At 49.7% G+C, this 26,966-nt stretch overlaps 10 protein-coding genes across 10 annotated transcripts; 6 read left to right on the top strand and 4 right to left on the bottom strand.

Moving 5' to 3' along the window:
* Positions 1-3,873: 3,873 nt before the first annotated feature.
* Positions 3,874-5,424, top strand: PMZ80_000457 (uncharacterized protein; the record flags this gene model as incomplete). Its single annotated transcript, XM_064868908.1, has 1 exon — positions 3,874-5,424. The coding sequence occupies one exon, from the start codon at positions 3,874-3,876 to the stop codon at positions 5,422-5,424; it is 1,551 nt and encodes a 516-aa protein (XP_064734405.1).
* Positions 5,425-6,711: 1,287 nt separating this feature from the next.
* On the bottom strand, positions 6,712-7,829 carry PMZ80_000456 (uncharacterized protein; the record flags this gene model as incomplete). Its single annotated transcript, XM_064868907.1, has 2 exons — positions 6,712-7,223; positions 7,271-7,829. 2 exons carry the CDS (start codon positions 7,827-7,829, stop codon positions 6,712-6,714), a joined length of 1,071 nt encoding a protein of 356 aa, XP_064734404.1.
* Positions 7,830-8,793: 964 nt separating this feature from the next.
* PMZ80_000455 (uncharacterized protein) lies at positions 8,794-9,849 on the top strand (the record flags this gene model as incomplete). Its single annotated transcript, XM_064868906.1, has 1 exon — positions 8,794-9,849. The coding sequence occupies one exon, from the start codon at positions 8,794-8,796 to the stop codon at positions 9,847-9,849; it is 1,056 nt and encodes a 351-aa protein (XP_064734403.1).
* An 816-nt stretch (positions 9,850-10,665) lies between these two features.
* PMZ80_000454 (uncharacterized protein) lies at positions 10,666-13,625 on the top strand (the record flags this gene model as incomplete). Its single annotated transcript, XM_064868905.1, has 4 exons — positions 10,666-11,062; positions 11,108-11,190; positions 11,215-11,657; positions 12,383-13,625. 4 exons carry the CDS (start codon positions 10,666-10,668, stop codon positions 13,623-13,625), a joined length of 2,166 nt encoding a protein of 721 aa, XP_064734402.1.
* A 403-nt stretch (positions 13,626-14,028) lies between these two features.
* Positions 14,029-14,715, bottom strand: PMZ80_000453 (uncharacterized protein; the record flags this gene model as incomplete). Its single annotated transcript, XM_064868904.1, has 2 exons — positions 14,029-14,498; positions 14,571-14,715. 2 exons carry the CDS (start codon positions 14,713-14,715, stop codon positions 14,029-14,031), a joined length of 615 nt encoding a protein of 204 aa, XP_064734401.1.
* Positions 14,716-15,900: 1,185 nt separating this feature from the next.
* On the top strand, positions 15,901-16,315 carry PMZ80_000452 (uncharacterized protein; the record flags this gene model as incomplete). The annotated part of the gene is made up of 2 exons (XM_064868903.1): positions 15,901-16,075; positions 16,131-16,315. The coding sequence occupies 2 exons, from the start codon at positions 15,901-15,903 to the stop codon at positions 16,313-16,315; spliced, it is 360 nt and encodes a 119-aa protein (XP_064734400.1).
* Positions 16,316-17,436: 1,121 nt separating this feature from the next.
* Positions 17,437-18,032, bottom strand: PMZ80_000451 (uncharacterized protein; the record flags this gene model as incomplete). Its single annotated transcript, XM_064868902.1, has 2 exons — positions 17,437-17,937; positions 17,985-18,032. The coding sequence occupies 2 exons, from the start codon at positions 18,030-18,032 to the stop codon at positions 17,437-17,439; spliced, it is 549 nt and encodes a 182-aa protein (XP_064734399.1).
* A 332-nt stretch (positions 18,033-18,364) lies between these two features.
* Positions 18,365-20,119, bottom strand: PMZ80_000450 (uncharacterized protein; the record flags this gene model as incomplete). Its single annotated transcript, XM_064868901.1, has 1 exon — positions 18,365-20,119. One exon carries the CDS (start codon positions 20,117-20,119, stop codon positions 18,365-18,367), a length of 1,755 nt encoding a protein of 584 aa, XP_064734398.1.
* A 333-nt stretch (positions 20,120-20,452) lies between these two features.
* Positions 20,453-22,579, top strand: PMZ80_000449 (uncharacterized protein; the record flags this gene model as incomplete). Its single annotated transcript, XM_064868900.1, has 1 exon — positions 20,453-22,579. The coding sequence occupies one exon, from the start codon at positions 20,453-20,455 to the stop codon at positions 22,577-22,579; it is 2,127 nt and encodes a 708-aa protein (XP_064734397.1).
* Positions 22,580-22,892: 313 nt separating this feature from the next.
* PMZ80_000448 (uncharacterized protein) lies at positions 22,893-24,686 on the top strand (the record flags this gene model as incomplete). The annotated part of the gene is made up of 1 exon (XM_064868899.1): positions 22,893-24,686. The coding sequence occupies one exon, from the start codon at positions 22,893-22,895 to the stop codon at positions 24,684-24,686; it is 1,794 nt and encodes a 597-aa protein (XP_064734396.1).
* Positions 24,687-26,966: the final 2,280 nt, after the last annotated feature.

The following is a 26,966-nucleotide window of genomic DNA, read 5'->3' as shown; positions in this document are numbered from 1 at the left end:
ATCTAAAGACCCAGTAACTAAACAAGGATACAACATGATCTATGTAATCATAGATTAACTCACTAAATACGCCTACTTTATACCCATAAAAGACACTATAAAGGCAGAAGAACTAGCGTATATATTCATAAGACACGTATTCGCGTCTTATAGGATACCGTTAAAACTAGTAACCGATCGAGACAAGCTCTTTAAATCAAGGTTTTAGCAATCGTTAATAGACTAACTAGGAAGTAAGAATAAGATATTAACTATATTTTACCCCTAAACGAACGAATAAACAGAACGAACCAACTAAACCCTGGAATAATACCTTAAAGTATATATTAATCACAAGTAGGACGATTAGATAGAACTATTACCTTTAGTATAGCTCGCTTATAACAACTCTAAGGTTACCGCTAGAATATTACCGTTTTATACTAACTACGGATTCCACCTAAACATTCAGTAAGAGCCGTTAAACCTTTGTTCTACTGCTTAATAGGCTATCGTGAAAGTTACTAAACTTAAGGAACTTCACGAGGAATTATTAGTAGAACTAGTATTTCTAGCTAAAAGAATAGCTAAATTCGTAAATAAAGAAAGATCTAAGGGACCAGACTTTAAAGAGGGGGGTATAGCCTACCTTCTACGACGAAATATTAAGACTAGAAGACTAAGCGATAAGTTAGACTTTAAGAAACTCGGATTATTCAGAATTAAAAAGAAATTAGGACTAGTAACGTATAAACTAGTACTACCTAAAGACATAAGGATACACCCCGTATTCTATATAGCACTTTTAGAGAAAGCACCTAACAACATTAAAACTCAAGAGTCGCTACCGCTAGATAAAGAAACCGAGACACAGGTATATAATGTCGAAACCGTTCTGGGTATAAGATAGGAAAAGGGAAAAAAGTTATATCTAATTAAATAGGCAGATTATAACGACTCGGATAACACATAGGAACTAAAGAAACACTTAGACCTAGATACAATTATAGAACTTTAAATACACTATCTCGAGTAGATTAACGCTACTAAACCTAGAAAACGACTAGTGAAGCACTGGGTCGACTATAATAAGAAAAGACTAGCTAAGCTAAGGATTATACTATGCAAAATAATGATGGATAAATGCTGGGCGCATGGCAACGGCGACTGCCTATTCGCAGGGACTGGACCAGGTAGGAAAGTGACTACAGGGTTATAGTTGTGATAATAACTCCTGTCTACTAAACAAACCACCTAAGTCTACCTACTGGACCAGGGGAGCGCCCTCCTATATAAAGTCCTAATCACCTAGAGTAATTTCCTGCTTATTAGGCAAGGAATCGAAAACACCAAGCGCCTACATTTCGCGCTTCAACATCCTAGAGGAGACATTATCTAAGTGAGCGATTATCTCATTAATACGCACTACCTCCTCCTCGGCCTCGGCTAAATTCATTTTAGCAGTCGCTAGCTCTACTTAAGCCTTCGCTAACGCCTAACGTACACCTAATATAGTGGTGCGCAGCTTAGCTAGCTACTTCGATTTCTTACGACGCTTTTATTACTTAGCTTTTTTAAGCTCTCTTACTTTTCGGAACTCTTCTAACGCAAAAGTTCTATTATACAACCGCTGGTGCAGTACGTACTCAGCACACTTTACCGACTACTCTCTATTATAATAACACACAACGTTATTACTAATATACGCCGAACACGACACTATAACTTCGTTTCTAGTAATAGCGATAGCTCAGTAAATTTTAAGGTTATACTTAGATTTAGGACGCTCGGGTTTTAAGAATCGTTTTTACTTAGGTTTAAGAATACGACACTACAATATTATAAGCTATAATAAGAAGGAAAATAAGACGCGATAAGAAATATACTAGGTTATGTACTTACGTGAATATAAGTAAGCTAGAGAGGAGAAAGTGTTACGGACTATAGCTATAGGACGGCTACGGGTAGGATATAAGTAAGTCTCTTGAGAAAGCCTAGCACGTGTAGAACACTAGGGGTATTACGTAACTTCTAGGAAAGGGAATTCCTAGTATATTAGTTCTATAGTATATTAGTATACTCGCTATACTAATATACCGGTACACTAGTATACTAAGCTAAGACTTCCTATTCGAGACTATAGGAATAAGTATATAGATCACGGCTCTCCTTTAGTACAGTTCATAGTTCCGTAGTTAACCTAAGTTATACCAGACCCCCTACCTGTATATAACGGACCTTGCCCCGACTCATCTGCAATACATCCAGCCCAGCTTACTTAAGTAGAACACAGAGGTTCTACTCGTACCCTTACTGGTCACGTGGAGGACGACAGCCTCATAACAAAAAGAAGCTATTTAGTAGTATTACGTCGTCCTCTAGATACTAAAGTATAAAAGAAAAAACACTATAATACCTATAAGCCTATATAGAATAAGCCGGAATAATTAAGATAGAATAAATCTACTAGTAATAGACTAAGGAGGGGTTATTAGTTACCGTAATATACTAGTTATACGATTCTAAGATATAAAGTTAGTACTCTTAATAGGGTCATTAAGATATTATATCCTAGGGAGCCTATAGAAAGTGCGATTAGTAGTGGATAAATAGCTGTTTCTGGTCATTACACCACTTGATCCAGCATGCATACAATATTACACTCTACACTGTATTCACACGACTCCACGCGATGTGCCTTGAAATCTCCAATCAGCTTTCGCCCTAAGGGTGGTCCTTCGTGCAAGTTTCCTTTCTCCTGTGCTTTTGGGCCATAGCTCAAGGGACAAGTCGAAAATACTGTCATGCCTTGCCAGGGCGTATCATCATCCATTGGACAGATAATTGTGCTGGCAACAACATTGAAGGTCATCGGGAGCTGCATGTAAGATCAGAAGGGCAAATGTGACAGCAAACGCGATAGGGACCCACATTGTTGAGAATCTAGTCGTGTTCATAGCCATGGCCTCAGAAACAGACGAGTTTTGAACTTTGGATCATCAAGGCCCGATCTTTTGGGAACTGTGTGTCTGCTGCAATACCGTACCTATATCCGAGGAGATGTAAAGTATAGAGATTGGTAATTCCGGACCCTTAGACGCAGCGTCGTCATGAGAATGGTTGGTTAGCGGCAGTAACATTGGATTCGAAGATGCTCCATAAGCCTACGAGCCTAGGCAAGCATGCCGATCTTGTCGCGCAGACACAATCTCGAATCATTACCTCCGTATTTGTCGAATGAAGCGTTGGCCGCTGAATCACACCAGAAACATGGAAGATCGCTGGCATGCGTCGCCGATCGTGAACTTCGAGATTATGAGTGTGGTCAAAACTGTACTCCGCATAGTGCTCTCGTGCCACTTGTGCAGACTGATACCAAAAGCATGGCCGCCTATACGAGATACTTCTCGAAGCATTTCTTAGCGTGTTCCGGCCTGCCGGATTTCTCTTTATGCTGGAACTGGCAACTCGTGGGCCAAGTCGATATGATCCTTCTCCTCCATCTGCTCCACGCGATTATTATTGTGCCACACTTCCGTTCATCATCCATGGCATTGATCGACACTCTGAACAGATACTCACTGACTTTTCAGAATCCACATGTAGCAATAATGCCAACCTTGGTTGCTATGCATGGCTTCTCAAATGTTATGCAAGAAGACTCCGAGCGCTCTGCTTGCCTCGGTCACGTTTACCTAAGCTATACCTCTAAGGCGAATATTGGTTGACTATAGTTGAGGTCGAAGCAGCAGGCCTGTTTTCTACACAACCAAGGGACCTGCCTTCACGTTGCAAGCCAGTATATTGTTCCCAATAGACATGTTGCACGAAGATCAACGTCCTCCTCGCCGAATCCTACAATCTTCTAGGACGCCTCTCCCTGGGTAGCTTACCATGACGAAAGGGAGTTTCCTGTTCGTGCCTTACCATGCGGGACGGCAAAGTCAAGCGGATGTCAAACTCACAAATTCTGACGCACGATCGCACGCTGCTGCCGTGTCACGCCAACGAAGAGACAACAAGCGGTTGAAGGACCTGCCAAGTCTACACTTCGCGCCGACGCTTCCCACGTCTGGGACCCCCGTCAACTCAGTCGCTAGTCCCGACGATGCACAACAAGATGAAGAGTCTCCGGAAAGCAGCTCTAGCTCTAGTTCGGGGCCTGTTTACAGCAACAGCACCGTAAGGAGGCGACAGCATATGCGAGCGATGCAATTTAGCTGGCGAGCAGGCAATGTGTCTCACGGTCTGAAGATAATAGGCGGGACTCGCACTGATCCTTTCGGCTATATGCCAGGGACTGACTACGGTCGAGCGGTGGTTGATTACTTCTGGCAAGTGATATCTCCGGTCAATCAGCCAATATATGCGATCTTCAATGTGACCAACATCTTCACTTCTTACTGGTGGGAATTGATGCAGCATGAGGATTACCTGCCAGCGGGCTTGGCAATGGTGGGTGCAATCATGCAGAAGATGTCTCAGCCAGACAACGGACCATCGCCAGACGTCAAGGCCAACCAAGCATCGGCTATTACTCGTCTTCGGAAGAAACACAAGGCCGCAATGAGCACAGGGGGCAATGTCGTGGATGATATTGCGATCATCACGGTATTGGCGCTGGCAAGTCTGGCACGATTTTTGGGCGATATTGGTGCTTACGAGATGCATCGGCGCAGCATGCGAGCGATGGTACGGTCACGGGGTGGGTTGTGTGCTTTGGGGCATGACGGACTGGTCAAGTGTGTGCTGCAGCAATACGACAGTTTTTGGGTCTTTGAGACGGAAGGAACTCCGCTGTTTTCAGATTCGAGACCTGAGCACATCCCGGTTTATCCTGCTTTTCCCTTGTCTGAAGATCTTCGAGAGGTGTTCATGAAATTACCTGCCGGCTTCCAATCCTTGGTTTTGAAGGGTAAAATGTCCGTCGAGTTGTGCAACGTTCTTGGTCGCGTTGTCGAAGCGTCCACTTCCGGCGTACTTGCCTTGACCCCCGGCAACCTGAACCACTCTGAGCTTCGCGAGCACAGTGACTTCGTGGAAGCTCTCCCTTGCCTGGATACGCCAGATTTCTCGAAAGTGACCATTGAGAAAGACATCTGTCTGGCGATCCTTCTCTACTGTTTCCATTCCTTCACTACTGCCCGATCCAGTGTATCTTTATACGCCGCATCTCGCACCGAGCTTACGCGCCTACTTTTGCGAGAAGACGAACACAAGTATTCACCACCAGAGCAAGAATGCTTGTACTGGATTTGCGCCGTTTGTGTCGACTCGTGGCGGAAGAATGGACCTTCATCCCCTCTGCTCCCGCAGGGCGTGGTCTTGTTGCCCACCCTGAAGCGTCTCAAGGATGGCTCTGCATCCAGCAACGTTCTGCAAAAGTACTTGTACAACCAGGAATTGCTCGATGGATGTGAGAGGTACCTTGCCATGGCTGGCTAATGGCAGAAGATGGCTAGGATAAGCATTCTGTCTATGACTGCAGGGTACAGTTGTCGGTGATCTCTATGAGCTTAGAGCATTTGGTGTAAGACCAACTGTGAGACCTCGTTCGATTAGGGTTGTCGAATGTGGCCGGCAGCGCTGTCATACAGTGTCGCTCATTCGACGGAGGAGGAAACCTGCGACGTCTGAGATCGCGCAGAGACATAACCATTACCCGCCCTGCAGCAGAAAGCCCACTTCGGGCAATGTGCGCACTGCCATTCCCAGAGGGGAAAACATGCCTGGATGAAGCTACAGTCGTTAGTCTGGCACTACTTGCCGCTGTTACGATCTTGCTTCGCCACGTGTTACGCCAGAGTATCGTCTGAACAGGAATCAAACCAACGAACTTGGCGCCCCAAGTAATATGGTGTGGCACATGCAGGATCTGTCTCTTCACGACCGTGCCCAGTGTCAATTTTACCATCATCAAACAGCTCCGACCAAAACTTCACAGCTTCCTCATTCAACACAAAATCCGACCACAGAAAGGACGTCAGCGTCCGCTCTAACCTGTGCCACTTTTGAAGGTCCGGCCTCAAATCGAGCAGCTCCTTGAACCGGTGTTTGTACCAGGCTCTATCCGTATCATCATGGTCGCTGATACCTCCAAGGATGAGTGACCAGAGAAACAGATCGATGTAGCGGCTCTGTGGTGGGGTATCAAAGATGTGCGTTGAGCAGAACAAGTGTTTCAGATCCCTTGCAAGGCGGCCATGGAGGCCACTTGATGGTGGCAATGGAAAAATCACGGTGTTATTGTAGATCAGAAGCGATAGTGTTATGATCTTGAAGAGCTGGCTGTTTGATGGTAGAGAAGATACTGGCTTGCGATCTGCATTCTCGCCAATATGGCTACCACCTTTGTGCGACGGTAGGGAGTCTGACAGGAGACTCAACGTCAAGTGGTGAGCGCGGTTCCTTGACTCGACTAAGTGTACAACAAACATATCTGGATGTCCTTGAAGGTGGTATTCATCCAGTAACGTTGTTGTATGCGCAATGGCGGAAATAGCAAGACCGAGGTTGCGGCGGAGCAGCATACTCCGTCCTAAAGCTGAAAATGCTGTAGTGAGATTATCGTCAGGATCGCAATTATCCGTGCTTCTATATGGCCAGCGCAGAGGCGGTAAAGGCACAACACCACCACGCCAGGGAACCATGGGAGGAATGCAATTCCGCGAACAGTCTATAAGGTCGTTGCTGAAGGTCGTCAATTCATTTCCGTAGTCCATTGCTTTTGACTTACAGTTGCACAACACCGGCCATGGTCAGACCAATTCTTTCCATGCCGCCTCGCATATTGACAAGCTGTACAATAGCTAGTCTATGCGGTCGAATGAAAGGTAGCGCGCCCCACATATCCAGGCATTGGAATGTTGCCATTGGAGAACGAAACCGTGGTGCTGGCCAGTCTTTCCTGTTGATTACATTGATCCTGTGATTCGCAGCCAGCGTGATGACAGCCCCAATTAGCTCTTCTGACACATATGCGGCAGTGGGATTCTCTGGCATTTCTTGAATGGTCTTTCGCACCAATTGTGTCGCTGCATGGATATGTCTTGCACGTAGTGACTGGTAGTTCTTCTGAAGCGGATTTTGGTCCATCATATAGTCGAAGTTCGTGGATATGCTGATTGAGTATGTGAAATATGCTAGTGCTGAGCTTCTCATATGCATGAGATAAACATTATTTGCAGGGTTTCCGACGCCGTGTTTCGTGTCAGGAGACAGGCAAGACCAGAAATGTTGAATAGCTGCCACAGGTATTAGCGGAATTCTTGAGCAGTCAAAGAGGAGCTACCATGATCAACCAGAAGAGAAATTTGACGGTCAGAGCCATCGACAGGATACGTGGCGAATGGATCAGCACGACTTTGATCCAAATATAGGTCAACACCACGAGTCCAGGCATTGTTGAAGTCCTTGTCACCATTGACCTCGTCCTCAACTTTATTCGAACCAGGCAGTAGTGCGAGCAATCGTTCTTGTGGCCATAGCAGGTCTGGTTGGGTAGCCCCAGATCCTTCTTCTGACCATCTTGACGAGATGCCACTGCAAGACGGTTGGTCAGAGGAGGCTATGGTCGTGCCTCTGTCTTCGGCTGGCGAGGCTGGGGCGTTAGGAATCAGCTCGATACTGATGGAAGCGGGCCCGGTTCCCGGCGGGTTCGGAACCAAGACACGTCCTCCATTGGCTTGCTGTTTACTCCTCTGCTGCTCGCGCCCCTGTTGCAAGCGTTGCAAAGGTGCCGACCTGTTCCTATGGAGCCGCCCGACGTGCTGCTGTACAAGTTTCTGTCTCTCTGTATCTTTGAACTGTCTGGGATCGCTAACACTGACGAAGGCAAACCGCTTCGCCATATCGTGCAATGGCAACGAATAGTGCTTACTCCTGCTAACGGGAGCGAGTTGCCTGGCAATGAGATAGCATGTTGATGCATCAGGCACGAAACTCGATCAACGGCTGGCTTGTCAGCTTCTCCCAGCTGCATTCATGTTGATGTCGACGCGGCAGGGCAGCACCTACGATAGTCGTGTTGCTCGTAATCTATGGCTAGACACCTGCATTAGTGCTCTAGAATACGCGTGCGAATCGAGGAGAACAGGCGCCAGAGCACAAAAGGGGAAAGGACTATTTGGCGAGATGGGAAGAGATGCTTTGTAACCTTGCATCCAGCTTTGTAGCTGCCCAGTAATACAGGTAAGCGGCTTTCGCTTGATTGGCCATCAGCCGCTGGCGATTGACTTGATCAACACCTCGTTACTGTCAATCACATTGCCGTCCGAACCCGTCCAGGTCGTGCTTCTGCAGTCACCTTGATCGACAATAACAAGCACACCAAGACCATCATAAACCGGGCTTGAAGTGACAGTATAACTGCTGTATCATGAAGAGAAGGAATCTAACTGTAACTGAGTAGGCATGTACAAGTGCGAGACAGATACCATGGTGCCAGTTATTGGGTAAGTTTGACGGCAAACGAAGCCTTTTTGGGTATCACCAGATTCAATTCGGAATCAATGCGAACTGAAAATAAGAGAAGAATGAAAAGATGAAGCGCAGCAATCTGATTCAATTTCGACGGGTGGCTTCCTCACCGATGACGTCTTGTCTGTTCTTCCACCCTTCCAGTGCCCACCCCTCAACCTGCCTCAAGCATCCCATCTCCAAATTCTTCACTGGTCACCATCAATAACCATATATCGACAGACATCAAAAGTCATCAAGTTGCAATTACCACTCTTGATCAGAGACGAATATTGCACCTGTACCTGGAGACTTGCAGTTTCCCAAGATCGCCGCCAATAAATACAGCTTGACACCATGGGCGAATACCCAAAGACCACGAGGATAACAGATCTCAAAATATATCCCATTAAATCATGTCGTGGTTTCTCCATAAAGTCATCAACACTCACCAGGAAGGGTCTCCAATACGATCGCTGCTGTATGTTCATCGACGCGAAGAAAGTCTTCATCACCATTCGCGATAAGCCAGAGATGACCTTGATCCAGACGGCGATCGAACATGACGCAGAAGGCCGAGGGATCCTCAAAGTGACCTTCCCAGCTGTCATAAAAACCGAAGGCCAAGACCCAAAGCCAGACTACGACAATGCCACAACAGTTTCAGTACCACTTGAAGCCGATCAAGACTGGCTGGACAAGAACGCCGAGCTTATTGAAGCCGAGATCTGGAAGTACGATACCGATGCCTATGCATTTACATCTCCAGATGTTGCAGATGTAGTCAACAATTACTTCACTGCCTGGGATCCAGACTCTCAGGTCAAGCTTGTGACGAAAGGCCCAACTCCACGTCAATGCCGTGGCAATGGCGATCCGCAATATTTAGGCCGCAAGGAGTTTGTGAATTTTCCAGACGTACTTCCAGTTCAAGTAGCAAATGAAGTGTCGATGAGGGAATTAAATGGCCGACTCACTCAGAGCGGTGCGCGTGAGATAACAATCGAGCGCTTCCGACCAAACATAATCGTGGACAGTAAGAACTTGCGTGCATGGGAGGAGGATGAATGGAAGACCTTGCGTATCAACCCACCGAAGACATACCTTGATTCACTGTCGACACTGACGGGGTTAAACAATGAGTCCGTCGATGTGGATGTTGCAGCGCGCTGTGCCAGATGTCATGTACCGAACGTTGATCCAGTCACTGCTGTACCGGACAAAAAGGAGCCTTGGGGAACATTGTACGCTTATAGACGCGTGGATGATGGTGTGAAGTATAAGCCTTGTTTTGGCATGTTGTGCTGTCCACGAAATGAAGGGCCAGTCGAAGTGGGTATGGAGGTTGAGATCAGAGAGGTCATGCAGGCTGCTGGTGGCAAGGGCGAACATAAATATGTCAAGGGTTTCTGATTTCGCCAGGCATGGCACTCAGACAATGCCTCGAAGTACTTCAATTTATTCCTGAGATGGTCTTTTCATAGGAACCGTTCCTCTATGCCATCGTTAAATTCAGCAAATGTTGCTACTCGTTTACCGACGCGATGCGTGATGGCAGAGCACGGGTCAAGATGAGGAAATATTCCGGGTAAGCAAGACACCAAGTGGCATCAACTCTTCCCTACGTGCTTATTCGTAAAGACCGTGTCGCTGATCTCTGTTTCCGCTTTTAGGGCGCGTGTATCGGTGTGAAGCGTGTCTGACACGTATCGAGATGTTATGCGGCAACCGCTCAGCGCCGGTTCCCAACGGAAGAACCAAACATCGCTTCACGCTGATGCCTAGTACCGGACATGCACGCATCGAAGACTCCATCTCTGCTGCCGTGCTGAGGGTTCGACTGATATGAATGTCGTTGATGAACGAAGCCTGCACCCCTAGTTCAGAGAGGTGAATGGAAGCCACATCCTTTGGAATATAGCGCCTGCACGTGCCGTCCCCCGACGACAACGAAATCGCGCTCGAAGTCACAAGAGATGACTTCCCGGCTTTTGCCAGATGCTCTATGCTAGCCAGGCTCGCTTCACAGGAGCCCGCTAGGGTTCGGCGGTACAGTTCATATATCAAGTTTGGAAGCAGCTGCATCAATTGATCTCGTTAAGCTTCGAACTCGTTGACAGCGTGCACTCCCCAGAACATACTTCTTTGACCCGTAATCTAGAAAGGAGCGCGAAAGCGCGGAGCAGCTAACCATACGACAGCAATTCGAAGAGAGGCATATCCTTCACGATGGCGGACACCATAAATGAAGCCCCAAAGCCAGGTTTCGTGCGTCTTCAACTGCGCACAGCCTACGGTCCGGTCTTCCGACACGTCTCCACGAGCCCACCGCGCGAAGCTCGTCCCGATGAGATACCTGTGATAGACATCAGTGGCATCAATGGCGGTCTGCAGCAACGACAGGAGCTGGCAGGAGTGATAAAGCAGGCGTCAGAGAACACAGGCTTCTTCTATATCAAGAATCATGGTATACCCGAGAACGTTATCGATGCGGCCCGGGAAGCAGCAAAGATGTTCTTCAAGCAGCCCATGGATAAGAAGCTCGAAGTCTCCAAAACAAGAGCGAGCACTTCAACGGATACTCGACCAGGGGAACGAGTAAAGCTTCGCCGAGTGAGGGCAGTATGTTTGACGCAGCCCCTTTCGGCAGAAGCAAGCTGACATGTAGCAGTTGACTATCGAGAAGCCTTCATGTGGCAATACGATCCTAAATACGATCCAGAGCAGAAAGACCTAGCTACAATTCCTGAGGAGGTCAAGCCATGACTCCGTGGTGAGGACTTTGTCTGGAACGATACCAGGCATCTGCCAGGCTTCCAAGACACTTGTCTGGTGTATTGGGCGGAATGCCTGAAGCTTGCTCGAAAGCTTGTCAGAATCTTTGCTCTGGCTCTCGATCTCTCTGAGGACTATTTCGATCGTGTCACAACATATCCTGGTGCTGATGGTGTCTTCAACTTCTACCCAGCAATGACCTTCAAACAGGCTATGGCTAGCACTGATGTTGGCATTGGATCGCATACTGACTTGCAGTGTTTCACTCTGTTATGGCAAGACATGATCGGTGGTTTGCAAGTTTTGACGAAGGAAGGCCAGTGGATCAAAGCTTCACCTATCGAAGGGACATTCGTGGTGAACATTGGTGACTATCTAATGAGACTCACGAACGATCGTATGAAGTCGACTGTCCATCGCGTCTTCAACCGCTCAACTGTGGACAGGTATGTCTTCCCAATCCTCGTGCTTCACTGTCTGCTTGACAAGTCAGCGCTCTATGCGCAATACCTGCTGACTATTCCATTACACAGATATTCAATGCCTTTCTTCTTCGGTTTTCAACTTCAACGAGAAGTGTGGCGTGCTGCCTAGTTGCGTCAGTGAGCATAATCCTGCAAGATACGAACCTGTCTCATGTGGCGATTGGTGTCAGCTGAGGTTCAGACAGACTGACAATGAGATTGCTGCTGGGACAGAACCCGTGACAGTGGCATGAGCCAGGAGTTACCCAGAGCTCTGTCGACGGTTACGATCGAGTGCACAGCTGCAGGCAGCGATCAAGTCCTTCGCAATATTCGCTTTTTTTCAAGAACGCCACGTGCCCGCAAATCGCGCTGTTGAATTTGCCTTCACTTCGAATCACCTTCACCTGAAGTGGTTCAATCTGCGGCCACACCTGCTTGTTTGTGTCTCTCATCTCGAACTTTCCATGTTACAGGATCAGTTGCGGAAGGTGTGCCTGTACACCTGCTAATGGGTTGACCGCATCATCGCAGTTGCCCCAGATGTCTTTCAGTTGCACCTTCCAATTCAACAATTACGGAACAATACGTCAACCTCTCAAAGACCTCTCAACGAATTTTCTCTCTTGCTCTTACTTCGTTCTGACCGCAGATGTATGTTTTACTTCGTTCTTGACAGCTTCAATAGTTGCTGACAAGATGCTCAGATTACGAACCATGGCTACAGACATCTGCATTTATGATACCCAGATCCAGATTTGGCCAACTGGGGCGTCTCAAATATCGAGACAACACGCAGACCTGCAGGTCTGCTACGATCCTACCAAGGAATGTTTGATCATCAAACAATACCCTCATCTTTGTGCGACCAACTCATACGTTTACTACGAGTTTCCTTCCTCCTCGTTCTCGTTCTCATCGTCTGAGGTCCTCCCTACCGGCGAGAGAATATTCCATTTTCAAATTCACAATACGATTCCAGCAATATTGGCTGGGGAAACAGAAACTGCCGGCAGTACGACTCAAGAAGAGATCGTTACCCTCAACATGTCTTGTACACTAGTTGACACCACTATTCCTGCATCTAGCGGACTCGATATCATCGTTCCGAACGCACCGAAACAATCAGAGAATATCTCTCTCCTGCTTGAAGCCTTTGGTGATGCTTCTTCAGCCAGCGACCAACCACTCGAAGATTGCAAGGATCTCAGTATCTCTGACACAGCAAGCACGGCACCAATTAGTGTCAGCGGGAATGACCTCGACAGACTGGTCTCCGTGAGCACAAGATCATCTCAACCTACGCAGGCAGACAACCTCAACTACGTTAATATTCAGCAGAAAGTCGGCGAAATCCATGGCAATGCCGGCTCAGGCTCTCCCTACATTACAGAACAGCAAAATCGAACCATGCAGCATCCACTACAACTTCAAAAACTACAAAATCCTGTCGAAGTCGAGCGGACGCTGAAGAACAATGCAGAATCACAAGCTAGATATTGGGGCAGGGAATTTGGTGTCAACAACGCCAAACCACCAACACCCACGTCGCCCCCACACAAGCCGTCTCTAACCAAACAGGCCCAGTCTGCAAACGCATGGGAAGGCTTCGCAGTCCAGCACGGAGGACAAGGAGGACGCCGACCCCGAGTCCATCACTACCCTGTTGCTGGCAAGCCGCTCCAGAACGATGTTGCCGCTATATCAGAGGTGCAGAGCAATACTGGCGGCTATTGTATGGACCCATATCGTGACTACACCAGGGCAGATGGCGGAGAGAGCAAGACCAAGCAGATTCGACAGAAGAAGGGCACAGGCAAGGGTCGAGTGTTCGTCAACCCCCGTCGCGTCCACGCAACATTCATCCCTCAAACTCAAAACTCGCCAGCCGAGCGGCAGAAGTCTTTCTTTCAGGACGGAGTGAAGTATGTCGAGCAACGATATTGGTAACGGAGAGGCGAATGGTTTGAGAGGCATGAGGATTATAGAATAGGGAGCTGGGTCCAGGTCAAGGGATCGAAGACGATCAGATATGGATTTACGGCTGACCATCGAGAGAGGGCTCTGTAGCTGCTTTGCTCCATCTTTAACCGCATAAAGCATAATGTGTACTCTTCTCCTGTTTCTTGTTCCTCAACAGCTTGCTTTGCCCACCGACACTACCCTTGAGGATCACTAAGATGAAACTTCGTCGAGTCCACAAAGACCACTACTCAAGGAGCTTTGCGTTATCTACTGGCGAGACGACCTACTGCCTCGTACGAGACGGTCATTACCAAAGAAACGTGAAATGCCACTTTGTTACTAATGTCCATTGCAGCTCAGCAGCAGACGAGAATATTCCCTTTCGTTCTCATGACTGAATGTTCCCATCCGTCTTCGTCGGATTCGTAACCTTCGTCTCAAACTCCGGCTTCTTATCATTCTGCTCACCCACATCCAACGCCACCAAAAACCTCGAGACAAGGTTATAGCTCGCAACCGTAGCCGTGATCTCCACAACCTCCTGCTCACTGAACAACTTCCTCACCTCATCGAACAGGCTCTGCGGCACCGCCACCTCCCTCGTCATGGCGTCTGCGTAGCGGAGAGTCGCCCATTCCTTGTCATCTAGACTCCCCGCTGACGTCGGATGGAGTTCTTGCACGGTCTGGATCTTCGAGGAGTCGGATTTGAAGCTGTCGGATTCCTCGAGGAGGGGGACGTGGTGCATCCATTCGAACCAGGCTTGGTTTATGAGGGCGGGGCGGCAGATTGCGATTTCGCGGATGTTGGAGGGGAGGGAGGTTTTTGTGCGGATTGCGCCGAGGAGGGAGTTCCAGCCTGGGTGGGGTGTGAGTATGACATGTAACAGTGGTTGACATTCATGGGATATAAGAGTGAAGAGCAACGTACCATCTGCGACCTTTGGGGCGTGGAGGAGGGCGAGGTCTAGGGGGAGGAGACCTCGTTCGCCTCGGCGGGCCTTGACTCGTTCGAGAACTTGCTTGTCATCTTCTGAGGTGAAGTTGGGTGGGTTGTCGACGTAGGGGAGACGCATTTTGGGATGGGATGGGGTGAGTGGTTTGGGATTGTGTTTCTGGTTCTGTCTCGAGGGACTGCTGTTGTAATACTGCTTGGTGCCTGGTAAGTGGTGAGCTGGACCTACTGGTTGGAATCTGTCAATGCCCCGAGCTTCCAGAACGATCTTTGAGCTTTTCACTGTTCTGCTGTGCTCATCTTCAACCTGATGCCGAATGCGGGGAGACGTTCTTTCCATCATCTCGTCTCCAATTCAGTCTTTCTATCGGCTCTTTCCCGAACGCAGCGGAGCTGGCACCGGATGGCTCTTGCTCCTGGTGAAAGCTCAGAGACTGTGAGATAGCCGGCCGAAAAGTGTTTGGCAGAAAACATCTTCTGGTCTCCTGCGCGGCATCCTAGAACCATCAGCACGTTGGATATGTTGAATCCCATGGAATCATTGATTGCAATGGCTTTCCAGACAATGTGCTACAAAGCACTTCATGAAGCAGCTTGATACGACGTGAAGGCTTCAAACAGCCATGTCTTGTTTTCTGTTGGTGGCAGCTGAGAATTCGAGGGCTCTCAAACCACGTCGACAGCTTGAAGAGAGCCCACTGCAACGGAGATCATTCTCCCCACGCGCCGATCCTCAGCATGGGCCATGCTTGTTTCGGTCTGGTTTCAAAGCTTGATAACTCATGGCCTCGGGCATACCAAATCAGGCTGTCCTGTTTCACCAGCATCCCAGAGCCGCAGCTGTAAAGATAGCATCTTCGCTCAGGACGGCCACTCATCTCGCTCTCGTAATCTATCACAAGACTTGGACACAGGGCCTCTTGTTCAGCAACCTCATCAACCTGGAAACCAAGCCAGGCTCGCTTGCGTCACCGCCCATTCTCTCCCTCCCTTGCAGCTCTCTGCTCATGCGCATCCTCGAGTTCGCCTAAGACATTGCAGAAAAACAATTCGTTGCGCAAGCTTGCCTGCCTTCACTATCTATCACGCGTGGCCAGCGTCAGATCCGATCCTGCCGATTATCGCACATATAAGCTTGCTTTCACCTGCCTCCGTAGTCATGCCTGGAGTTCGTACGTTCTGTCACTTTCCTTTCACTTATCACAACACAGATCCGAAGACTCGCCGCAATTCAGATCAAATCCTCAAGACCCGTTCTATTCAAAGACACCGTTACTGATAGCAGTACCTCCCAGCTCTCGACGTAATGGACAAGCTCAAAGCCATGTTCCGCCGCAAGAGCAAGGAGCCAGGTCCCTCTGCAACAGCAGGCACTAAGACCGAGTCACCAAGTCAAGCCGGCACGGCTACTCAAGTCCCAACAGCCACAAAAACCAGTACTGCCACTGGTCCATCCTCAAGTGAGCCCGTGGCTCCTGCCGGTACGTCAATTTAATTCCCATCAACTTCACTTTCAGTGCTGACCAACCGCTACAGGCGCAGCCCCAGTCAACACAGAACCCGCCGTCGACAAGCCAGCTACTCCAGCCCCAGCTTCCGCGCCCGCGAGCGATGCTGTTCCTCCAGCCCCAGCTTCAGCACCCACAGCCGACGCTGCACCTCCTGCTGTCAACCCAGCGAGTGCCGCCAAGGACGAAGCTGCTTCCGTTGCTGCGAAGTAGTTACGAACAGTCAGAGTACTACTGAAATGAGCACGAGGACGAGAAAACATCAAGAAACGTGAGCGAATCAAGCCTGCTTGAAAGAAATAGATACCCAATATGCGAGTCATACAGAATATACCCATTGCTTTTGAGTAGGAGCGCGAGCAAGGCGATTGATATATTGATTGATTGTTAGGCTAAAGGCCTGCTGGATAGCTTAATATCATACACATTCACACGACCATGTCCTTTCTGTTGCGAGCCGCCCAGTTGGCTGTGCTAGAACCTGGACTTTTGCTTCCTACGAGCTCTGTACAATCTACTTTTTGGAACGATGCTAAGCTGGGCTAACAGCACCTACGCAGAAACGGCGGTCGAACAGGATGCTCTGCGAGGAAAACTCATGCGCTGGACAACAGTTTATGGCTCGTGCAACCACTCACAAATCTGAGAACCAGAATATTATGTATTACTTCGCAGAACTCGACCGCTATGTACGGGTCTATACAACAACTTTCAGGTTGACGTCTTCTGTGCACCGCCAATATATACTGCTTCGCCGAATTTGTCCGTCCCTAGTGTATGCACCCGCATAGTCCAGCTTCATACCCGAACGCCATGTTTATAAAACGTGATCTGTATTCGACCGCAACGGTCTGCTTTTCGAGGAAGCAAAATGATACATTGCCGAGTCGTGGTGCTCGGTAGACCTGGAGATGTAAATATGAGACTTTCTCGACTTCCGAAGATTTGCCCTGGGGCAGGATGTCGTGACCTTGAAGCTGTGATAAGGCTATGCACTTCGTGGCTGCTGATAGAAAGGATGTGCCTTGGGAGGTCGAGCAAAGAACAGCAATGATGATTGCGTACATCGTGGCTTTCTGGACACCGCGCATCATGAGGACTGTTAGGCTGCCTGATGGTTGGACCGTGCAACTGCTCTGGTTGTGGTGTGTTGTTGGTGTAGCTTCTCGATTGCCCTTCCACCCCTTGGTTCACTATTGCTGACGTCCCTGCGATACTACATGATCATGTCTGAGGTGGACTGGACTCGTGCCTCCTTGACTTTACCAGCGAATAGCACTGTTCCCTGCGCCGTGATCGAGTCGTGTGGTGTAGTACCGGGTGTCCGGATTGCCTCATGGCAAATCAACATTCAGCTTCACGAAGACACCCTCTCTGGCCTTCGAACTTCTCGTCGAACCATTCAGCTTTGTGTGGCTGGCCTTGCTCCTCATTGACTGCGAATCGCCGGTCCCAGGTCTGCTAGCTGGGTATATGCGTATCGACCGTTTCGATTTGTCTCCAGGTATCATCGATAGCAGTATATCCTGGTGCTGTGATCTTGTCATGCCATCTGCATCATTGGCTTGAGGTAGCGATACCACTGAGCCGTTCATATTCGATAGTCCTGCGAGTCCATTTGTTGCATGTAGTTGCTGCTGTCGCGCATTGATGGGAAAGATCTCGACGATCTGATCACTGGCCCAGCGCATGATGTTGTGCATTGCTTCTTGTTCACGCTTCTGGTCTTCGGGGCTGAGGGCATTGGGTTGTGGTGCTGGTGGATGGTGCCATGCGCCATAGTTGTGATGTGGTTGGGCGTAAGGGTCATCCGAGAGGAGACGTTGTCGGTCGTCCTGGAAAAGATTCAGCATGAGTTCCAGGCAGTGATAGATCTACAAACCTCGTCTGTGCTGTCTCTTCCACCGAGACAGGAGGAGCAGATGCCCATGATGAGCAGTGATTATGATCATAGAAGAATTGGAACGGAAGAGGGTCGCCCAAGGTCTATGTTCTGGTCACCTTTGACTAGCGATACCGCCTGCGCTGTCCATGACCGAACTCTGCTTGTGATATGTTATAAGAATGTCAAATATTCGGCTCACTGTTACATTGAATCGAGGTTGATCGACGTCAATACAGCTGAAATTGGCCATTCGCAGGGCTCTGATAGGCCGAGGTCATCCCGGTGACCCCCATCTGGATTTACAGTGCAACTCGCGATGAATATTCTCAAGAACAGTTCGCACCATAATACATTCATCTATGTCAGGGCTGCATGCATCACAGCTTTGCTTGCCGCGATTTGCTCTTTCCATCCCATCTTTGCACCTCCGGTATATCCGCATAATTCGTGGGAAAGTACATTGGCCCCAGGACCTTCTTCACCACTTTGTTCGTGGCACTTTTTGGCAACTCGCCTTCAATCACGCGCAACAATGTTGGCAACTTGTATCCTGCCAATCGGTTCCTCACATCCGTTCTGAGATCATCGAGGTCGAGCTTGCCCAGTCGTCTATTGTGCTTCTGGTAATATTCTTGAGCCGCTTCACTGTCTGAAATGGACAGCACAGCTGCTACCCTCTGGCCGAACTCGTCATCTGGGACACCCACTACCATCACTTCGTTGACGTAAGGTAAGGAAAGTATTTCACGCTCAATATCGAGGGCCGAAATCTTGTAGCCCCCAGACTTAAGGATATCCACCGATGCACGACCTGTGATAAAGTAATGCTTACCTCTCTTGATAGCCATGTCGCCAGACTTGAAATAACCGTCCTCGTCGAATGCAGCTTTGGTCGCCTCAGGATCGTGAATATATTTGGAGAACATATAGAACGACTTTGACCGGACCTCACCTTCGTCGCCTTCTGTCAGACGAACATCGACTCCCAGGGATGCTGGTCCAGTCGAGCCATCAGGCACATCATCGTTATCGTCGAACGGCATATTGAAGATAACGCCTTGCTCACTCGAGCCATACCTTTGCTTTATCTTCTTGCCATTCATCATTTTCGTCCAAAAGTCGTTGATTGGCTGGGGCAATGCTGAAGTGCCGCAGATGGCCGTTCTGAACTTGCTAGGAGCTTGTCGATATGCTTTCCGCTCGGCAGGGGGAAGCTTGCTCAGGTTTTCCTGCCAGTATCTCATCATCCGCATGTATATCGTGGGCACGCCTGAGAAGTGCGTAATGCCGCCTTGCTTCCACCTGTTCCATAGCCATTCCGGGCTAAAGCCACCAGATTTGAACTCGATACATGCGCCCGTCAAGATGAAGGGAAAGAAGGTCACCCAGATTCCTGTCGCATGATGGACCGGCAATAAATGTTGACAGGTGTCAGTATCACGGACCTTCATCTGTTCTGCGAACGACAGAGCACCGTCCGTGATTGATCCTAGAGGCAGGAGCGCACCCTTGGGTGGACCTGTAGTCCCTGATGTGAAGATAACGACACCAGGGCTGTTGAGGTCACGGAAGCCTGCAGAGGACAATACCAAAGAAGACGGTGGCCGGTAGGTCTGGCCTAGACCGGCCGAGACAGGTACACAAACAAAATGTGAGTTCGTCGTCTTCTGTATTTCTGCGGCCAGTTTTTGGCCTATATCCGCCGCAGAATCGGTAACAACAACGGCCACTGACTTGGCCTTGTTTACATAGTAACTGGCCTCCTGCACAGGCTGGTGCGGACTGAATGGACTGGCTGCAGCTCCAAGACCCAATATGCCCAGGATGCCGACCGTGAACTCATAGCCTCCTGGACCCACCAAACTGATGAACACTTCTTCTCCATCTCGTAATGCCTTCAAGGTCTGAGGTTGCAGCCTTGACCGTAACGTTTCTCTGAAGTTGATCGCATCGCTTAACAGCTCTGCAGTAGTCTTCTCGACTCCTGTATTCAGATCGCGTATCGCCGGTCTGTGAGATGAGCGAGACGCCAGCGTTAACAGCCTTGGAAAGAGTCCATCGCATGGCAGTACGTCATCGCGAGCTTCGTGGTGTGGAACAAATTTCCTCCGATCCCATTTCGTCTCGGACATGTTTTCAGCTTCCTTCGTAGTCCATTTGCAAATGTGCAAGGCAATGATACCGGGAGCCTCAATCGTTATATGGCACAGTCGTCTGCAAGGCGAAGGACAATCATGCATACGAAGCAGACGATTCGGCCAATTGGAGATGCTTCACCGACACTTCTTTGAGCCTCGGCAACGTCCTTCAGGGTCAACCAGTGTGAGGAGAGCTTCTCGATGGCAAACCGGCTAACAAGCCGACACCCGATCAAAAGATCAACAACAAAATGTAGCTAGTTATGCAGCAGTAACTTGACAACCGGACCATCGAAAAGCTCACGACTGTAAGCAACAGTCAGCACAATGTCGGATTTTTCTGCAGAGCTCAAACCTGCCGAGCCGCAAGGCTCAGATGTCCTAGCTCAAGAACGAGCAGGCTCAAACGTCAACGTAGATCAGCTTGCACAACACCTGTTACATCGAGGTGACTTTCTCAAGCAACAGAAAAAGATCCTGGATGTGATCGAAAAACGACCTTACTTCTGCAAGAAGAACCAGCTCAACCTTGCCAGACCGGATCGATACCACCTCGGCCTAGCACGAGCTAAGGAGCTGAGACGGTTATCCCTGGAACATGACTGGAGCCTCGATGACTACAAAATGGCGGACTATCTCACTGATGAGATGGCGCCATACGCCTTGCAAACTGTGATGTTCTCTACATCGATCCGTGAACAGTGCAACGAAGAGCAGCTCAAGTACTGGCTGCCGAAAGTTGAAAACTGGGAGATTATTGGATGCTATGGTCAGACAGAACTTGGACATGGCAGCAATGTTAAGGGCATCGAATGCGAAGCAAGATGGAACCCCGACACGAAAGACTTCACCATCCACAGTCCAACGTTGACTGCTTCGAAGTGGTGGAACGGATCGCTAGGCCGTACGGCAAATCACGCCATCGTCGTTGCACAACTCATGCTTCCTGACAAGAGCACTGGCAAGCTCAAGTCGCATGGGCCCCATCAATTCATCGTCCAAATCCGAGACATGAAGACCAATAAGCCCTTAGAGGGCATAGTCGTTGGCGACATTGGCCCGAAATATGGCTACGCAGCAATGGATAATGGTTACATGCTCTTCAAGAACTTCCGAGTTCCACATTCAGCACTTCTATCACGGTATTCGGGTGTCGACTCAGAGTCAGGAATGTATATCAAGCCCAAGAACCAGGCTCTCGTCTATGGTTCTCTGACCTATGTTCGTGCACAGATTGTCATGCACGCTAGGTTGGTCCTGGCCAGAGCATGCACAATTGCAGTCCGATATCTCTCCATCCGCAGACAGTTTGCAGACCGGGATTCGAGTGGCAACGCACCGGAAGTGGCAGTCCTGAACTATCCTACAGTGCAGATCAGGATATTCCCACTTCTTGCGACAACGTACGCTTTGCATTACACTGGTGAGGCCATGTACAACCTCTATTGGGACACTCGAGCTGCAATTGAGAAGGGTGGCGACACCTCTCGACTGGCAGAAATGCACGCCGCTTCTTCTGGACTTAAGTCCGCCTGCACAATGCTTGCGGCAGATGGCATAGAGGTGTGCCGGCGGGCATTGGGTGGTCATGGCTTCGGTGGTGGCAGCGGTATCATCCCGCTCAACAATGACTACCTTTCCAAGCCTACTGTGGAAGGAGACAATTGGATGATCACCCAGCAGACAGCCAGCTACCTTATCAAGCGCATGACAGAGTCGACGAAAGACCCTTATCCAAGCGCCAAGAGCGGTGAGCCGATCGATGGGCAGTTCCGTCTGTTCTTGCAAAACCGAAAGTCCTCAAGGTTCTTCGACATCTACAGCAACGAAGAAGACATAGTCAAGGCATTCCAATATCGGGTCTCCTTCCTCTCGTACCAAGCTTACGAAGCAAGAATCGAACAAAAGCAGCCTTGGACAAGCTTGATGATCAGCCTTCATCGCCTTTCTCGCGCATTCTCGGAGTCGTTGCTGGTTGCAAACTTCTACAAGGCAGTCTTCGAGTCAACGCCCAATCCTCCGCTCGATGATGCCACTCACGCAACCATGAAGAATCTTTTCCGCCTCTTCGCTCTCTTCACCATTGATCTTCAATCATCCGAATTCATCCTCAGCGGCGCTCTGCAACCACAGCAGCTACACAATCTCACTCCTTCAATCCAGAAAATGATGGAAGCGATCCGACCTCACGCCGTCAGGCTTGTTGATGCCTGGAGTATTCCGGATTATGTCCTCGAATCAGCCCTGGGAAGGTACGACGGAGACGTGTACAACTCACTGTGGCAGAAGGCGCATCTGGAGAATCCATTGAACTTGCAGACCTTCAACCCTGATTTCAGAACCGAGGAAATTGTCATGGGCGAAGGAGCAGATAATGCTAGAAGACGGATCGAGAAGTTGGCGCTTGGCGTGCATGGACATGAGCAGAGGAGTGACCCTAAGGCGAAGCTGTAGAGGATTTCAGTTGGCATTTTCTCATGGGTTGGTAGGAGATAGCATATCTGGTTCAGGCACACGGCGTACTCTGTCTGTAAAATGCATGACTGCACATTGACTACCTCTCCAATACGTAAGGCAGATCACGACTAAACCTGATTCAGGCATCAGTATAGCTCTATTACTGAACAGGAAGGTCCAGAGCTTGATCCACCTCGGATAGCAGGGATTGACGTAGCGATTTTTTGTTCCTTGCACCTTCTCATCGTTATCGGCACCAGTTTGCATTCTGTAGCACCGCTGCTGCTTCTACAACAACAACATTCACATCATGACAGTCAACGATGCCGTGCCTTCAGAGCGTAGTCCTCTGCTCGCGCAGGACCAAACACGCAACGTCTCTGGCACATCCGGTAACCATGCAACAACCGAAGCTCAAGCTCGACGCCAACAGCAACACGATGGGATCGACGAGTCTCAAATCGATACCACCCACAACGACGAGGACGAAAACACCGCACTCGTCGACGAACCACCCCTAGCCCGAAAAATCGCCATCATGTCCTCCCTCTGGGTCGGCGTCTTCTTCGCAGCCCTCGACACAACCGTAGTCGCAACCCTAATCAGCCCAATCAGCTCATCTCTGAACTCCCTCTCCCTCCTCAGCTACCTCGCAACCGGCTATCTAATCGCCAACTCCGCCTGCCAACCCCTAAGCGGAAAACTAACCGACATCTTCTCCCGCCAAGCCGGCCTCCTCTTCAGCAACATCTTCTTCGCAATCGGAACCCTAATCTGCGGTCTCGCGCCCAACGCCGAAGTCCTCGTCCTCGGCCGCGTCGTCGCAGGCTGCGGAGGCGGCGGCCTAAGCTGCATCTCCACCTTCGTCACGTCGGACCTGATCCCCCTGCGCAAACGCGGCATCTGGCAAGGCTACGGCAACCTCGTCTTCGGCCTAGGAATGGGCACAGGCGGCATCTTCGGCGGTCTATGCGCCGACAAACTTCACATCACGATCGGTGGTCGAACAATCGAAGGCTGGCGCTGGGCATTCCTCCTCCAGGTCCCGTTCATAATCATCTCCGCAATCCTAGTCTACATCCTCGTTGACATCCCCGTCCGCCGTCCCTACAAGTCCCTCCGCGCCGCTCTAGGCCGCGTTGACTTCCTCGGCGCTCTACTACTAGTCATCACAGTCACGATCCTCCTCCTAGGCCTCAACACAGGCGGCAACCAACTCCCCTGGTCTCACCCGCTCGTCATCGCCGCACTGGTAATCAGCCCACTTACCCTCCTCCTCTTCATCTACGTCGAGTCGAACCCGCGCATCGTCCCCGAACCGATCATCCCTGTTGTCCTGATTGGCAAGACTCGAACCATCCTCTGCGCCTGCATGACGAACTGGTTCGCCACCATGGCGAGTTTCATAGCGCTGTATTTCGTCCCGTTGTATCTTCAGTCGATCCTGGGGTACTCATCGTCCGAGGCGGGGCTACGCGTCATCCCCTTCGCGGTCGGGACGTCAGCGGGGTCGCTGGCGGTGGGCTACATCATGCGCAGTACAGGGCGGTACTACTGGCTTACGGTTGCGATTATGGCTATCTACCTCGCTGGCGCAGCGCTGCTGTGCACGTTCAACCGGGATAGTCCCAGCTGGACGACATTTGTCTACGTGGCACCGTTTGGATTCAGCTATGGCGGGATGTTAACCGTCACGCTAGTGGCGATGATTAGTGCGGCGGCGCATGAATACCAGGCTGTTATCACGGCTGCGTCGTATGCGTTTAGGTCGACGGGGAGTACGATTGGGATTACGATTGCTAGTGCGGTGTTTCAGAATATTCTGACGGGGGAGCTGAGGGATCAGTATGGTGGGTTACCCGGTGCTGAGGATGAGATTAAGAGGATTAGGAACAGTCTGGATGGGTTGAAGAGGGGGTACGTGTTTCCGAAGGGTTGGAGCAGGGATGTAGTTCTTGATTGCTATATGGATGCGCTGCGGGCTGCATTTGTCAGTGGGTTGGGTATTGCTGTGTTGGCGGCGGTGTCTGGGTTGGGGATGAAGGAGCATAGGTTGCATAGTAAGTTGGATAGGAAGGATAGTAATGCTAGTAGGGAGGGGTGAGGGGTGTAGATATATGGAGTTATTTTGGTAGTGTAGAACTGTACGGAGACTGGCCGCGGTGAAGCTCATATTCAGTGTGGGTATATGTTGATTTTCAGCATGCTTCAGTAGAATCGTGTACGACTCTCCTCGGCATTTAGTTCTCGGTCCTCGTCTGTTCGACCGCGGAACGACTGCTACAGCCGGGCATTGTGCTCGAGTGACCGGAGAGGATAATTGCGGAAATGCAATGCCGATGGTGAGATTGTTGTAAGCCTGCAAGCAGTATTTGTCATGGAACCCCTGGTGCGGTAGTAAGCTGTACTGTCCAGATCCCAAGGCAGCTCTTCTACCGTGGCTCCAAAGAGGGAGAAGATCGTTGCGCAGGGATGGCTTCTTGAACGAGCTGTTGATCCTCAGGCAGCTGTTTCACTCGGACCGGATATATCACAAACGCGGCTTTTCGATTATACCATCTGGGGCGTGGTCCAATTCGACTTGCTGGATTTGCCACAAGCATTACACATCCAGTGAGCCGGTCGGCAAGTTGTGTAGCATAGCCCGTGGTCAGACCGGTAGTTGAGAGGGAGAACTCGCGAAGGTCTGTCTTCGTTGTTGCTCGGATCTAATATTTTATGGTCTTCCAATCTATTTTCTGACGTGCTCTTTGTTCGAAAAGCAGCCAGCCATCACGGTGGCGGGCACGCACCTCGGTTCTGAACCAGAGAAGCCGCTGTCGACACTTCTCAGCTTGGCCGGTTTGCCACCGAGACTGTTGCAGATCGGTCTAAGGGATGACGTTTGATTGAACTCGACGAAGAATGGAAAAACCAGAACGGCTAGGTCGTGCTATTGTCCATGAGCCGAACCGACATGCAATAGCGCAACGACTCTCCTCTGTCAAACAGTGCAATCGAGCAATGAGATGGAGATGTGGATGGTAAGCACGAGGTAACAGTGACGGAGGCTGAGAGCCAGATAGTTGGTCGTCAGCTGCTTGCGTCAGTATTTGTGTTAGAGGTCTGAAGTTGTGCGCAACACCAAACATGTTTGACAACCATGGTTTGCTTGATCAGCAGACCTACCTCGGGTGTATGTTGTGTAGCACTGGACAAAGGACAATCATGTGTCAAGTGTCAAGATTCCGTGACAGGCACGTTGTCATCGACGCAAACGAAATTCGTTTCTCCGTGGTGCCAAGCAGATGCATGTCAGAAGCGTCATGTGTTTATGAACAGTCCCGCGTGGAATGCCATGTGCCTGGTTTAGGCAATGCAAGGGAGAAGTCGCTACTGGAAGCCGAGCAGAAGATACTGATGGTATTGGTACTAGGCCGAGCCGAGCTGTTTGCAAGGCGCGCAATGAAGGGTCTGTTTCCGCCCTGGGTTCGTCTGAATGGCATGACGGGAAAGGGAGCCATCTTGTTGCAGCCGGTGCCTTTCTTCTCGTCGGCTCACATAGGGATTCGCTTCTTGCATGGCTAAAGACCTATTTGCGCCCGAAGTGGCAGGCACTACTGCTTGTTCTAATGCTTTGAAGCCCATAATATGAGGCGGGAAGGGGAGAGGGAAGATGTGTTGGCTGTTGTGGAAGACAGTACAGCTTTTATGTCTGTGTTAATGCAGCCGAAGCCAATCCTTTTCAACACAGTGTCTGATGCTGTGCATGCTGAACAGGTCCAGGGTCTGCATCGATGCCGGTTGCGCTAAGCATACCTTCGGATGTAGAACTGCGAAGGTGTATTATGCATGACTGGAGACTGCCCCAATAGTTCATGCACATCTCAAAGAGCCAAGTCAATCTCATGATCATTTTGAACTGGACCGGTCTAATGGCTGCGAGATTGATCGTGCCTGAGCTTGACCATCATAGCATGTCATAGACTGACTTACATGCATTGCGGCTGAAAACGCCGGGCTTGAATAATGCTCTGTGAAATCATAACTAGGACCCGTACGTCTCTAGTCATATGAGCGGAATTCAGTTATGAGCTGTTTCCGTTAGTTGGAGCCGGATAATAAATGGGACGTTGCGTCAATCCACAAATTCCTGTTCCCCGTGTCGAGAAGTCAATATAATGGGCCCTGCGGACTGTCAGACTGATCCGGAGGCTTCATCATGCTGCAATTGAGCGTAATCAAGGTTCGAGATATGTCAAGCTCAGCCAATCTCTCAGCGACACGCGATGGCTCCACAAGGCTCTAGCTTTCGATTGATATGTATTGAAAAATTCTGCCGAGGATGGCTATCCTCGCGACTCAGCATTCTGAGGGTAGTGTCGGGCACTGTGACAACGGATGT

The sequence above is a fragment of the Knufia obscura genome (genome assembly GCF_036327395.1).
Source record: "Knufia obscura strain CCFEE 5817 isolate CBS 148926 chromosome Unknown scaffold_1, whole genome shotgun sequence".
Classification (NCBI taxonomy): Eukaryota; Fungi; Ascomycota; class Eurotiomycetes; order Chaetothyriales; family Trichomeriaceae; genus Knufia; species Knufia obscura.
This window is presented reverse-complemented; position numbering and strand designations above follow the sequence as displayed.